Here is a 14015-nt window from a genome sequence, read left to right on the forward strand (position 1 = left end):
CCAAGGCAACTTGGGGAGACTTAACAGTCCCACCCACTTGATCTAATCTGGCTTTCTAAAACCCCAACAATAAAAAGCTCAGGGTTGTGGAATAACATGAAGGCAGTACTGACCTCATCAGAACAGAAGCAGCTTGTTACTATAGCTGTAGAAGAGAAGGCAGAGCAGCAGAGTGACTTCCTCTGCTGGTACAAATTGCCAAAATGAGGCCATTGCAGTTTTATCTATCTGCCTTTAGGTTATAAAACTCAGTTGTCACTAAGTCACATAGCAAGACTACAGAAAAATGCAAGAAGGAGCAAATGGATAACAGCGTACAGGAAGGCTTTAGCAAATCGGACATGGGAACTCTATATAATAACCTCCCCCTTGTTTTTTTCCCCCTATTCTTTCATTTTTAGTTAAAAATATCCTTGGCTCCTTTATTAATTGGCTGACTTAGAGAGGCCATTAGGTCATGCTGACATGCAGTTTTTAATTAGCTGAGGCCTCCAGAGGCCTGTGAGGTGTTAATTTTACTTCCACAGAGGGGGAGGCACTTGCACAGTAGTGTGAAAACCTGAGCAATCACCACCACCCAGCTTTCAGTGCTGTGTCACAACAACTTTTACTCCAGTCTCCATTTGTCTCCTCCATCTTCTTCCACTACCACCTGTGATGTTGTCAGCTGTATGTGGTATCTGCCATCTGCATAACAAAATCTGCCACATCCTACAGGAGGATTTGATGGGTCAAGCAGAATGATTGCTATGATCCATTCCAGCAGTTCAGCCTCGGCCTTTTTAGCTGCCTTCATTGCTGCTCCTCCACAAATGGACATCTTAAAGAAAACCAAGCAAGAGTTTGAGGGTTTGGGTCTCTCCCAAGGCTTCTGAAAAACAACTCTGGGCTGTGCCCAGTAAGTTCCCAAAAGCTACAATTGAATACAACATTGAAAACAGTTGAATTTGTTGAGGATCAACATCATCTTACTAAGTGTTTTTACAGTTAAAGCTGTCATTATAAATACAGAACTCCATAGAGTTTACTGCTGTTGCTTTGATATAGTGGTGAGGAACATGGAACTCAGTTCTGGGTTCTGCTTAAAGCGTTGTTGTTTACCATCCAGTTCCTTACAGGATCTTCCCTCATCTTCCTCCAGCCTCCAAAAGATCCATACCAGGAACATTTTGAGTGAGGCCAGGATGAGTTTGCTTATAGCTCATATTCACAGCAGAGGACCTGCTTCAGGTACGAAGGGAGGATCTGTAAAACTGTGTAGTCTCTTGCCTTGCTCCAACAAAAGTGAAGGCAAAAGCCTTGAGCTGTGTAATGCAGCCCTGGTTCCAGGCTCCAAGGTCAGGAGTCCTTATTGGTATTGATGTTATCCCTCTAAAAGAAGCCTGCTGTGGTTCTGGGGAGCATGGGCTGACTTGAATTATGTTTTACCCACTCAAGCAACACCTTTCCAGCTATAGCAAGAGAACTCCTTAATGGTTAGTTACCTCTGCACTCTGCTGGTGCTTGGGAAGAGCTGGAAGTATTGAACAAAGCTGATACATGCTCAAGGAGTGGTTCATAGGGCACTGAGACCCATCCTCCCTTTCACAAAGTATTTGTTGGACTCTGAACATTACTCTCAGAAAACAAAATGAGCAGGCTCATTCAAATAAAAGAATAGGAAAATAATCCTCAACTTCTAGAACAATTGTCCTCACTCAGTTACTAAACAGAATGCATTGGAAGACAGCTCAAGTAAAATGAAGTAGATCCAAAAGGTGTGAAAGAAGTTTGCTACTCACAGCCTGCTGCTCTCCTTGTGAGCCATAGTCTTTCAGATTTCACATATACACACAAAGGAAACCTCTTGTTCTCATACATACGAAGGCACAGCATTACCCTCCACCATTTCCTTCACAGACTCACCTAACAGGGGATTCTCTTCTCTTGATTTTCTCCCTTGGCTGTTCCTTCAAGTCGACAGCCCTGACTTTCACAGGACCACTATGAGGAAGAGCTGAAAGAATCCCTGTGGGTGTGAAACAACATCACCATCAGAACAACACCTTGCTGAGGATTCGCATGAGAACAACACACAGACACTCTTAGGTCATAAATACCACTGAGACTGTTAATTCCCCATCTCCCCCAGTGTTAGTCTCTCTTGGAGAAGCAGCGTTACTTTACAGTTGTGCTGTGCCACATGGTGCCTTTTAGCATTCACATGAAGCACCTGAAATCAGGACAAAAGGAGAACATACTGAATGCTACCAGGAGTCTTGCTGTGCTCTGACATTACCTTTTCCGTTAATCTTTTCCTTAGAGACATCTTTTGTCTTCTTCTCCTGCAAGGTTTTGGTAGGTTTTTCACGGAGGGATTTAAGGAGTAATTTTCCATGTTCGGTCTTAAACTGCAGGCTGCAAACAAGAAGGCAACAGCTGTATGTGCAGGAAGGGCACCTCATTTCCTCTGCAGTTTCATGAGTGACCTCGTCCTGCTGTAGAGATATCTTACGAGTACTTTGCAGTCTACCATTTAGAATGAAATGCCCTCAAATGCTTGTATAGGAAATGAAGTTACATGGGAAGGGACTCCAGTGCCTGTAGAAGGAAAGGCTTTGTCCATGCATGCTAAAGGTCTCACTTGACTCAGCTTGCTAACAGTGCAGATTAATGCAAAACCTAATCGCTCCATCTGGTGACCTGTCCCACTATAAACATTCCTGTTGGCTTTCCTTTTTGCAGTCTTATCAAAAGGAAAGAATTAAAAAAAGCAGGTGAAACTTGAAGAAGTTGCCAGTATTTGCCTGTCTTCTTCTCTATGCTCTGCAAATTCTGCCTAAAGAATAAACAACATTTATTTTGCATGATTTATGGCTATGTATGAGAAATCACTTCTCTGTATTACTTCAAGTGAAGACATACATCATTCAACCCAAGGAACATTAAGCATGGAGTGTACTGTGAATGAAGTTTTCTCAATAAATCCATGAGTAACTGAAAAACCCCAGTAATGTGCTGCCCAGTGTGAAGCATATCATATCATATCATCAGTGAATGGTAACAGAAATAGCCTCACCTGGGGAACAGGATATCAGGTTCAGCACAGACATCAGAAACTTCAGTTTCTCCCTGGAAAATGACCCAGTTCATTGTCCCTTTCTTCCTCTGCAAAAGGGACAGAGATAGGCAAGATGATTCCAAGGTAATTAACATATTACTAACCAAGGTAGCAAACCTTTCAGCTGATAAAAGCAGCAGCTGCATTAACTTTAGCCTCTCATGACAACCACCAGAGATGCAACTTCAGAGAGTTGATTCAAGGTACTTAAACTGCCAGGCTTTCTGTGAGAGTGACACTCAATGGGTTCACCCAGAAAACAAGTCTCTTGACTACTGGAGAAGTCAGAGGAGGTGAGCACAGGCTGGTTCTTCCCTCAGCCTTCAGAGACAGAACACTGGACTGGATCTTTCAGCCCAGTGATCAGTATTTAACAGCCACCAGGACACGGTCCTCGGCAACCTGGTCTAAATGGCCTTGCTTGAGCAAAGGACTTGGATAAGATGATATCCAGAGATCCATTCCAATCTCAGCTGCTCTGTGAGCCTTGGTTTGGTCCAATACAGCTGTATTTCACATCTTACATTTCAGCAAGACAACCAACTATATAAGAAGAAATCCAAAGAGCAATTCCTCTGTTGTAATTTACATCTAAGCCAAGTGGCTGGCCAAGTCATGGCACACCAGGAGGCACCAGTTCAACAGGCCCTTGAGATTCAGTTGGAAATCCTCTAAGTTGCACTGTGTAAGACTTACATTGATAATCATTTCCTTCAAGTTCCCTGTTGTGTCCAGGCTGAGAAGAAAATGTTCATAAAACCTCATTTTGACTTTCTTTTGCCTAATAAGAAGGACACCCACGTCCCTGAGAACAAAGTCGATATTCAGTCCGTTTGAGATACAGCGAGAGAGATACATCACGGTCTCTTTTATGCAGTTCTCCACAACATCCAGGGAATGAGATGTCTCCCAGGCAATTGTGGCATAGTTCAATGGGACAGCTAGCGTAGAACCTATTAACACAAGAGGAGCACAGGGACACATAACTAAAACTCTAATTGCCATCAGCTTTCTGCAGTCTTCAGGCCCTTGGACAATTACATGTTACAGAATGGGCTTCTTGAAGTGCCATGATAAGACCGTTTTAACTACCCCCACTCAGTGTGCAGGCATGGAAGGGTTGAGTGATGCAGCACTGCTCTGTCAAACATACAGTTAAGGAAAACAGAAAAGCTGCTCAGACCCTCTGAGAAACATTCAGACTAATCAAAAAGTAGCATAGATTTATGGGCCGATGTGGCAACTTTTAGGCCCAGCAATCACTACTAGACACCAGTCAGACGTGCCAAGTGTTTCAGAGGAACATCCTGGTTTCAGGCTGTGATGATCTGATGCTGTTTTCATTCTAGGAGGAAAACAATGTTGTGGTTTAACCCTGCAGGTGTTATCAACAGGAAATACAGTTTTACTCCATCTTCTCACCAGGAATGATTCTTTTAGCGTAGCTAAGATCAAAAACGCTTCTGATGACGTTGGAGATTCGAAATACAGGTCTGTGAATGAGCACGCAGTCATTCTTTCCTATGCGTAGCTCTTGTCTATGAACAGCGAAAATCCCCAGTCCAACTATTTCAATGTTCTAGAAGGAAGAAGAGGAGAAAGGAAAGGTGAGGATTTCAAGACAAGCTAATGCAAGCATCCTTCAATTAGAGGGTTTCTGAGATCTCTAAAGGATCAGGTGAGCTGGGTGACCTGCTCTGGCAGCATGGAATGGAAACTGAAAGCATCAATTATTGGGGTATACTAGGCCTTATCTTTTTCTGTATATATTCAAAAATATCTATCTTGTGCCGCACATTTAAACTGCATTTTAAAGCAGGAAAAGAAAATAGCAAAGGAAGAGAAGTGCAGTTGGATACATTAATGGTATTTAATGACTTTGGCAGGGTCAGGCTACCAAACTACCCGAGTATGAGAGGAAACACAAGGCACGAAGATCACCTTGCTCAGTGCCAACTGTCGCTGAACGTCAAGAGACACCTGATCCCAGATCTGCACGATGTCTGCAGAGCAAACAAAAGAACATCATGCTTGGTGTCACCAAGCTTACCACCACGCAGCACATTCCTAAACTCATTATTGTACTTTGAATCACAGAATATCCCAAATTGGAAGTGAACCACAAGGATCCAACTCCAAGGCCCATTGCCCTGGGCAGCCTGTTCCATGCCCACTGCCCTCTGGGGCAGTAACCCACCCACCCTTCCCCTGACAGCTCCACGCTGTTCCCTCAAGCCCTGTTGCTCCCCAAACATCTTCCTCCTCAAAACCCTTCCCCACCTTTGTAGCCCTCTTTTCAATGCTTTTTAATAGCTTGATCATAGAATGGCTTGGAAGGAACCTCAAGGATCAAAGCTCCAATCCCCCTGCATATCTACTACTAGATGTTCCTTATTGCTTTTATTATTAGATACCCCAAACTGCACACAGTACTTCAGGTGAAGCTGCAGCAGCACTGAGCAGGACGATCCTTTCCTACCACTGAATAGGCATTATGAGAGTATCACGAAAACGTTCCAGATGCTCTTACCTCTGGTTGTGAGAGACATCAGTGTTGGAAACAAGGCTCCTTCAGATGCCTTCCAGTCACCTCTCCGTGGCCAGAAAAATGAAGCCATGTCTGCCATACTCACCCTCTAGGTTAACACCTGGACCTGAAAGTTCAAAGATGTTTCTCTTGCGCTATTCTAAATGTTCTCATCTGGATTTCAGAGGAGCCATCCAGTGCTCTCCTTCAAACACCAGCATCTCCCTCACACATTGACATAGGGGTGGAGGAAATACCAGAAAGTTGTTCTGCTTTGTCACCAATTCCTTCTTATATGGCTTCACCAACATTACATGTAGGAGAATAGGGTGTAGCGATGGCAGGCCTACTTGAAATTAACTTCTGCAACAGATCAGGGTGCTTAGAAACAAACCTTTTTCTTCATTGTAGTAGCACTAGGGACATCGTGCTGTCTGGAACATTAAATATTTGATTATACTGAAGAGAAGACGCTCTCTCATACTAAACAAAGGACAGCAGCTTCACCCAACACAACCCCCCCTACCCCCAGCATCACTCAGAAGCAACATTCCTTGTTTTGATGGAGACGCTCTGTTCTAAGTTCCGAGAACAGACAAGTTCTATGGAGAGGCTCATAGGATCAAGTGAAGCTTCAGTTCACTCCACATCAATGAGTTTCTCTACGTAGACACCAATAAATTCCCCTCAAACACTGCAAAGGTACCTCACAGATCCCTGAAATGACTTTAAACACCTTGATGTAACCCTTGATGTAACTGAGATTAAGCTCCATAGCACATTCCAGACAAAGGGAGGGAGGTGTAATAATCCATACAAGCTGGGGACAGGAATCTGAGCTGTCCATGAATTAAAAGCATTTACAGCACAAGGACCAGCAAGGAAAAACGCCACCATATTCTGTTTCCCCATCATTCACCACAGTGAGACTAAGAGGGAAAAGCGACATCAATTTTACTTACAGTTAAACACACCTCAAAACTTCACAAGTATGAAACTGCTTTTCATTTTTCATCTTGTAGTTCCTTCCATTTTAAATACAGCTTCAGGAGAGTCTTTCTACACACACAACACTGACTTTTGCTGTAGTCAAGTATTTCCATTAAAAAAACAACAACACATAAGCAAGTAGTTTTCACAGATTTTAATTTTAAATAATTTGAGTAATATAAAAGTTACAGGTTGGTCTATTCAGACTAATCGTTTTCTTCTGCCTCAAGGTTCTTCCACCAAGTTATTCACTGTATATACCAGATCAGAGAGCACTTCAAGCAACGTGATTCAAGCTTATGTTTTCCAGAAGAAAGGATTCTGTGTCAGGCGTCTCTGGAAGTTCTCATACCTACAGAAAATAAGTAAATACATAAACTCCAATAGGAATCCTGAGAAATTAATCCACATTATTTTTTCATCTCCCCAAATAATTCTAGCGTCCACACTTATTATCCACAGTCACATTTTAGCGAAATCTAATTAAGTAATTAACAGTGTAGAATGAAGCCTGCCAATACATCATCCTAATTTCACTTTCCTAACCAGCAAAGGTGTTCAAACAATGTTGGAATCCATTACAGATCCAGAACAGAAAAAAAAAGCAAAACCAGAACCAGAGGAAGTACAGTTTGCATGGCTTTCTCAACTTGCAGACTCTGAGCTACAAGAGCCTGGAAAGCCCTTCAGATCAGCATGAACACGAGCTGTAAGGTAACACAAGCTACTACTGCTGAATTCCAATCAAAGGAGAGATTTTGAAAGGCTTTATTATCATCCTACTCATATTAAAAGGAAAGAAAAAGGCTTATTAATTAATGGCATTGTAAACCAACTAAATGCATTTCTACTGCAGCCAGCCCAATGCAGAGACCTCAAATACCATTGTAGAAGCTATAATAAAATACATTATAGTGACTCACAAAACAGATGAAATGAAACATTTTCCTTTTGGCTGTAATCAGTTTAACAGATTTACATGCAGAAAATGTGTTTGCTTTATTGGAGTGACGCCTCACTTCACTTTACTGTTTAGAACAAAAGTAAATTCATCATTACTCAGGGAGCAGCCAGACATTACCCTGCTTTTTCAGCCTGCCTTCCCTTTGGTTTCCTACTGGAGACCCCCCACCTGTGGGATGTTTACAATTACCTTCTATATAAAAGAAATCTGCATCAAATTACATTTCCAGAGGAAACATGTTGCTTATGTTAACTGCTCACCTACTCATGCTGACCTCAACTATCCAGAAAGCCCAAAATACTGTTTTAAGAAGGGCTTACATCAATAAATATTGAAGTAAAAGCTTATAAACTGTAGGAAATAATTATAAAGACATTCGGAAGTACTGCCTACAGTTCACCTCCAGACTGCAAACCATCCCTGATAGGAATTCTCTTTTAAGCCAGTTGCTGGAAAACAGCACTCAGGGAGACTATTTTGTGCTGATGGCAGAACCATGTAAACTTGGAACATGATTTCTCCATCCCTCCCACCTCCTTAAGCAACATAACCCTGATGGCACTATGTCTATGAAGGCTTCAAGCATAAAAACAACTCGCAACAACAAACTGACAGGCATCAAGGATCCATTTTCCCTTTACTCAAAATCCTGCAGTCAGCAACGCATTGCAAACCAATATGTATAAAGGGTGACATTTCCAAATGCAACAAAAGGCAAAGGCTATAAAAGTTACATGAAAACGGTGACAAGTTTAAAAGCAGTAGACAGAGCATCTTAGATCCAGAGCAGCATTTTTACATCATCTCACTGGAAGAGTGTGACAGTAATACTTAGAAAACAGCTGTTTTGGTGCCTAGTAACTACACACTAGTTACTAAAGATCATTTCCATTACCATTTCAGAACGACATTTGCAGGAATAAAAGCCTCGGAGGGGTTTGGTGTCATCTGTGCCTGAGTAACAGCAAACGAGGATGCAAAGTTATAGAAGTTATCCAACATTTTCTGGGTGAACTGAAATAACAGAGAGAGGCTCATTAAGTACTTGGTTAAATACGGTTTGTTGTGCAGTATTTCGGCAGATATACAACTCCTATGTGAAATAAAAACAGCACTGCCATCTAGAACCCAGTGGAAGTACGAACATTAGAGCAAGAGAAGTCAGTTTAGAAAGAGATCAAAAGATCCTAACTCTTAGTTTTGCCCTCAGATCCACCTGCTGTTTAGAAAACATTTTCAGATCTTCACTCGTGTCCCTTCCCCTGAAGGGAAATTTCCTTCAGCTATGTAGTCTGTGATTCTTTCCTCTTTCTCCTACTTGCTGTAGGAGAAAAATGTGATGTTTTTGTGGGGCAACAAATTATTTCCAGAGATAGTAAAATGATAGAGTAAAACAGAAACTGGAGCAATACAGAGAATCACACAATAGTCTGGGTTGGAAGGAACCTCTGAAGATCATCTAGTTCAATGCCTGTGCCATGGGCATGGATGTCTTGCATGAGCTCTAGTTGCTCCAAGTCCTGTTCAACCCAACAAAACAAAACACATTTCTGTGGGAGAAGGCATGATTTTATCATGCTGCAGTACTAGATCAGAAGGATTTCTTATGAGGCAGTGGTATATCTAGATATTTATGTTAATCCAGCCCACGTATACCTTAACTTTTGTGTAGTTTTTGACCATCCTTGCAGAATTCTGTGCACTTAAATTCCAGCATCTAGAAATCAGCAAAGATTCACTGTCTTACATGCATTTCGCTGTAGCTGCTCCCATATGGAAGACTCGCATACTTTTCGTACCATTGACATGGGTATGACAGAATACACTGGCTGAATACAATACAAAATCTGATTACTTTCAGAAGACAGCCTTCTAGCATAAGGAAAAGTCATTTCAGGTTTTCAAACTAGTTGATGACAACTAGGTTGGTTACAACCCTAAAACATCCCCAAACGTCTTTGTTTTGGACTCTGAATTAGTTCTTCAGAGCCTGTACTTTAAAAACTACAGAACTGCAGAGGATTTCTGAGAACAGGATATTTGAAATACCTCTGTGAATGAATCTACTGATGACACAGCAGCATTTGCCACAGGAGTCTGTTGTGCCAGGTTCTCCAGCAGCTCCACCGAGATGCCGATCTGGGCCACCGTTGGTGTCTGCGGGAGGTTCATGGCACCGAAGGGGTGCTGGCTTCCCTTCCCTGAAAGCACCACAAACAGCACATGTTAGACCTGATGTATGTTTGAAGATAGTGCTACTGAGATTCCAGTGTTCCTTCTATATGAGGAGGGAGGTGTGGAACACATCTCCCTATCACTGAAATCAGACAGTACAGTCCAAACACAGGTACGTGTACACACAAGCACATACATTACAGAAAATAAGGAAACACACAGCACTGCTGCACAGCATCTTGACTCACTCACTCAAACTTGGTGCTTTTGAATCTGCTTGTGCATGAAAAAACAGATCACGTTCCATCAAGATCACTCTGACTTGAAGCTACCATTGAGCAGGTCTGCACAGCCACACATATCAGCAGAACAGCTGGAAACCATCAAGGGTGAAAGAAATAACCATGGAGCAGAAAGGCCTCTGGTTTTGCAAAAGCCACAGAAAGAACAATACGTTAAGCAGAAAAACACCCCCATGTTGCATATTGCTCTTGTAGGCATCATCACAGCCCCTGTCATCACTTCTGACTCAGTATTAACCAGCAGTTCCTGCCTAAGCTTCAGCTAGAATCTCTGCACACAGTGACAAACATCTAGAGACAAGTGGCTTTAATCATACAACCCTCTACAGGGGACCATGGTGCTACAAGGAACAACAGAAAAGTCTGCTTTTAGACTTAACAAGTTACTACCAAGACTACTAAGAAGCACAACCTGACCAGCTTCTTACAGCTATAGAGGAACTCTAGAGGAATCTTTTAGATAGTTCCATGGCATTTTTCTGAGACACCTTCAGAACCTGATCTGGAAACCTCTTATTCAAGAAAGATTATCTGAGTAATAACACCTGTAATCAGGAAAAAGAGTCCAAGTTAATGATTCAGTTCCCACTCCACACATGATTTTTTCATATTGAAGTGCATTTCCCAAAAGCAATTTCCCCTTTGGTTCAGTCCTGACAAACTATTGGTACCAAACTTGGAAACACTTATGTTCACCAGCACTGGCCTTACTAAGTGAGCAGGGGACAGAAAGAAGAAGCAAACTAAAAACCCTGGGGCAACAACACTCCTAACATCACAACCACTCCTAAAAACATGCAACACAGGCAACTTACATTGCAAAACCAGCATTCCAGACACTATGCACACTTAAGAGCTATAAACTGTGCAATTAAACTTTCCCAAAGCTGGCGTGTTCACCACTTCAGCTGATTACTTATATCCACAGAGGTAATGCATGCTGGCCTTTATCACACAGTAGGAAAGAAACTCTGCTACCATCACTGCTTCACACAGTAGGAAAGAAACTCTTCTACCTTTGCTTCATCACAGGGGAACTGACAAACAATAAGGAACAGAAATTTGTTCCACATTCAATAATGGAATAAGGTGAAGACAACACAGCACACCACAGAGCAGCAGCTGTTAATACTGCTCAACAGCAGGCTCCAAAAGTTAGCCTGAGAAAATCAAACAGATTTCAGAAGACAGCGATGCCTCTCTGATTCCTTTCTCTATAACCACTTGCTTTTGTTTCCCCTTTTCAGCCTCAGCCTTCCTCACTGAACATGGCTCATTATCACAGCATCAGCTCGTTCTGACTCCTACGGCCTGAAATAAGCTGTAGACAACAACAGAACAGCTGATCAGAGCAAGCACAGCACCGCCACCTGGCATGGATAACACATTCACCCATGCCACAAAGCTCATCCTCAAGAACAGTCCCTTGCACACTGATGCGACTGAACTGTTGAGACAGAAGTAAAAACGTAGTTCAAAAGAAAGTAAAGATTTCTTCCGATAAAGATATGATTAAAGGTACTGCTCTGTAAAAGCATCTGAAACTACCTTTACCTACAAAGCTCTCCGAAAATATAATCATAGAATCACCCTGGTTGGAAAAGACCTCGAAGATCATCAAGTCCAACCGCAGCCTAACCAGTACCCTAACTCTAAAAACGCTACACTAAATCATATCCCTAAACACATACAGATTAGGAAATCTTTGGAGTATGATGAGCATGCTGCAAAAACTAACAGAAAAAAAACCTTCATTCTTTATTAGTGAAATCCTTTAAAGCTGCTTGATGGATGTACGTTCCCCTAGTGGCTGTGTCTTGGGGGTGGTTTGTTGTTTTTACAATGTGCCTAATAAAAAATGCCCACGTCATTATGTATTAACAGAAAATACACACGCACACACACACAGAGTTCAGGTAGCATCAGCCTTCTCTGAATCAGCTCAAAACCACTACAACATTTGAAAGACTGATAATAAACTCTTTACTGGACCATTATGTAGTGCACACTACCAGAGGAAGCGAGTTTTCTGAAGTCACCGTGCTACACTTTGCTTACTGCAAAACTTTTCTCTGTGCTGCAAAGAATACAACAGCTAGACAGCGAGAGCAAGAAGAAATACTGCAGCATTGTCTAGCTGAACACATAGAATCATAGAATTGCCCAGGTTGGAAAAGACCTTGAAGATCATCAAGTCCAACCGTAGCCTAACCATAGTACCCTAACTCTAACAACCCTACGTTAAATCATATCCCTGAGTACCACATCCAAACGGCTCTTAAACACAACCAGGGATGGTGATTCAACCACCTCCCTAGGGAGCCTATTCCAGTACCTAAACGAAAACTGCACCAAGGAATATAGAGACTCATTCTTAATCAGATTCTGTAGAAGCACTGGAAAACATGTCAAACCTGTTGAACTGAATTTCCAGATTGACACTATATATGAGATAAGAAGAGTGATAGAGTTGATTAAGAACATAAAGGTACATGCAGACTTTCACAGAAGTGACTGAATGCTTCTAGTTACTCATCTGCTACGGACTACCTGAATACAGAGAGCCACCTTTATAAACACCTTTAAAAAACACTTTCTGACATTTACTCCCTCATACACACATACAGTAACACACTCATTTTGCTGACTGCTACTTTGTGCTGTACTTACCTGATTTCAAACCAGAAATTTTAAAGATCGCACTTGGTTTCTCGTTAGTAACAAACCCCAGTAGCTGCCACACTGCCATCCCACTCTGGTCCGGGTAACAAAAGTAGACAGATCCTCCCATTCCTTCAGGAAATGGTACAGTTCCCAGCATGAAGACCACGACATGGTTGATGTTTTCATAGTCCGGTAAGTCAAACACAAATTTGTCTTCAGCCACTTGCTGGGGAGCTGCTTGTACCTATAGAGAATAAAGCCTTCGTTAACGCGTTCCATTTTAGGCTAATTATAAATAGCCCTTTACAGAAACATACCTATAGTCAGACATAACAAGAAGTGAGGTGTGTACTAACCTAAACAGCAAATAGTTGGGTGAAAGGCAAACAAAGCAGAACTGCAATAACTATCACTGGAAAAGCACAACAGTCTTCTACCTACACTAAAAGTATCTCCTACCCAGCACTATAAGAGAATACCTTCACTCCCCACGTGTGTTAATAGGGTGCAGAAGAGGTTGCCAAGTCTATAAGCAGTGGCTGGTACAACCCCAGGAGCACGGCAACCTGTTCACACAGGAAACACAATAAACCTTCAGACAGGCGGCACGGGGGACCCCAGACACAGATAACCTCCTCCTCTTCACCCCCAGATGCAACACCCTGCAGCCAATGTCTCTTTAAAGCAGCCAGCTTTTCTCTGAGGATCCCACTAATTAGCAGAAAGGACAGGATCCACAACGGAATTGTCCGTGAGGACGGGAGGCGCGGCCCCTCGGGAACCACCCCCCCCCAACCCGAGCGGGCTGAGGGCCCCGCTCACCAGCCTGCCCGCCACCAGGCAGCCGAACATGGCGGCGGCGGCCACCACAGAACCCCCGTCAACCGCTCCGCTGCTGCCCAGCCTCCTCCATGAGCCTCGGCTGCCGGAAGAAGCTGCGCCGCCGTCACCCCGAGTGCCTCCATCACATCCGGTGCACGCTCAGACTACAGCTCCCATAGCGCACCGCAAGTGCCCTGTCAATTCAGTCAGTAGAAGCAGCGTCGATGTGGCTGTAAAGTCGATGGTTTTATGTGTTACGTTAACAAGTGCGTGGCCAGCAGGTCGAGGGAGGGTATTTTCCTCTCTATAGTCTTCCCTGATGTTGCTATGTTGTCACATATCCCGTTTCTGGGCCCCTCGGCCATGGAGATTATTTGGGTCTAATCTCCTGTCTGAAGTAAAGCTAAGAGACCTGAAGAAAACATCACAGAATCGCAGAATTATCAAGGTTGGAAAAGACCTGGAAGATCA

At 42.8% G+C, this 14015-nt stretch overlaps 2 protein-coding genes across 3 annotated transcripts; both read right to left on the reverse strand.

The window, feature by feature from the left end:
* Nucleotides 1-588: 588 nt before the first annotated feature.
* CCDC81 (coiled-coil domain containing 81) lies at nucleotides 589-6205 on the reverse strand. Its single transcript, XM_015852400.2, has 9 exons — nucleotides 6022-6205; nucleotides 5631-5754; nucleotides 5042-5103; nucleotides 4523-4679; nucleotides 3797-4053; nucleotides 3059-3147; nucleotides 2279-2397; nucleotides 1906-2008; nucleotides 589-820 (listed from the first exon to the last, which is right to left on the reverse strand). The coding sequence occupies exons 2-9, from the start codon at nucleotides 5725-5727 to the stop codon at nucleotides 793-795; spliced, it is 912 nt and encodes a 303-aa protein (XP_015707886.1). The 5' UTR covers nucleotides 5728-5754; nucleotides 6022-6205; the 3' UTR covers nucleotides 589-792.
* A 551-nt stretch (nucleotides 6206-6756) lies between these two features.
* HIKESHI (heat shock protein nuclear import factor hikeshi) lies at nucleotides 6757-13676 on the reverse strand. Of its 2 annotated transcripts, XM_015852402.2 has the most exons (6): nucleotides 13545-13672; nucleotides 13202-13288; nucleotides 12729-12966; nucleotides 9631-9782; nucleotides 8477-8595; nucleotides 6757-6969 (listed from the first exon to the last, which is right to left on the reverse strand). In XM_015852402.2, exons 3-6 carry the CDS (start codon nucleotides 12877-12879, stop codon nucleotides 6915-6917), a joined length of 477 nt encoding a protein of 158 aa, XP_015707888.1. In that variant the 5' UTR covers nucleotides 12880-12966; nucleotides 13202-13288; nucleotides 13545-13672; the 3' UTR covers nucleotides 6757-6914. The 2 variants fall into 2 exon arrangements, with proteins under 2 accessions (XP_015707888.1, XP_015707887.1); XM_015852401.1 differs by lacking the exon at nucleotides 13202-13288 and having other exon boundaries at nucleotides 13545-13676.
* Nucleotides 13677-14015: the final 339 nt, after the last annotated feature.

Source organism: Coturnix japonica, chromosome 1 (genome assembly GCF_001577835.2).
Source record: "Coturnix japonica isolate 7356 chromosome 1, Coturnix japonica 2.1, whole genome shotgun sequence".
NCBI lineage: Eukaryota > Metazoa > Chordata > Aves > Galliformes > Phasianidae > Coturnix > Coturnix japonica.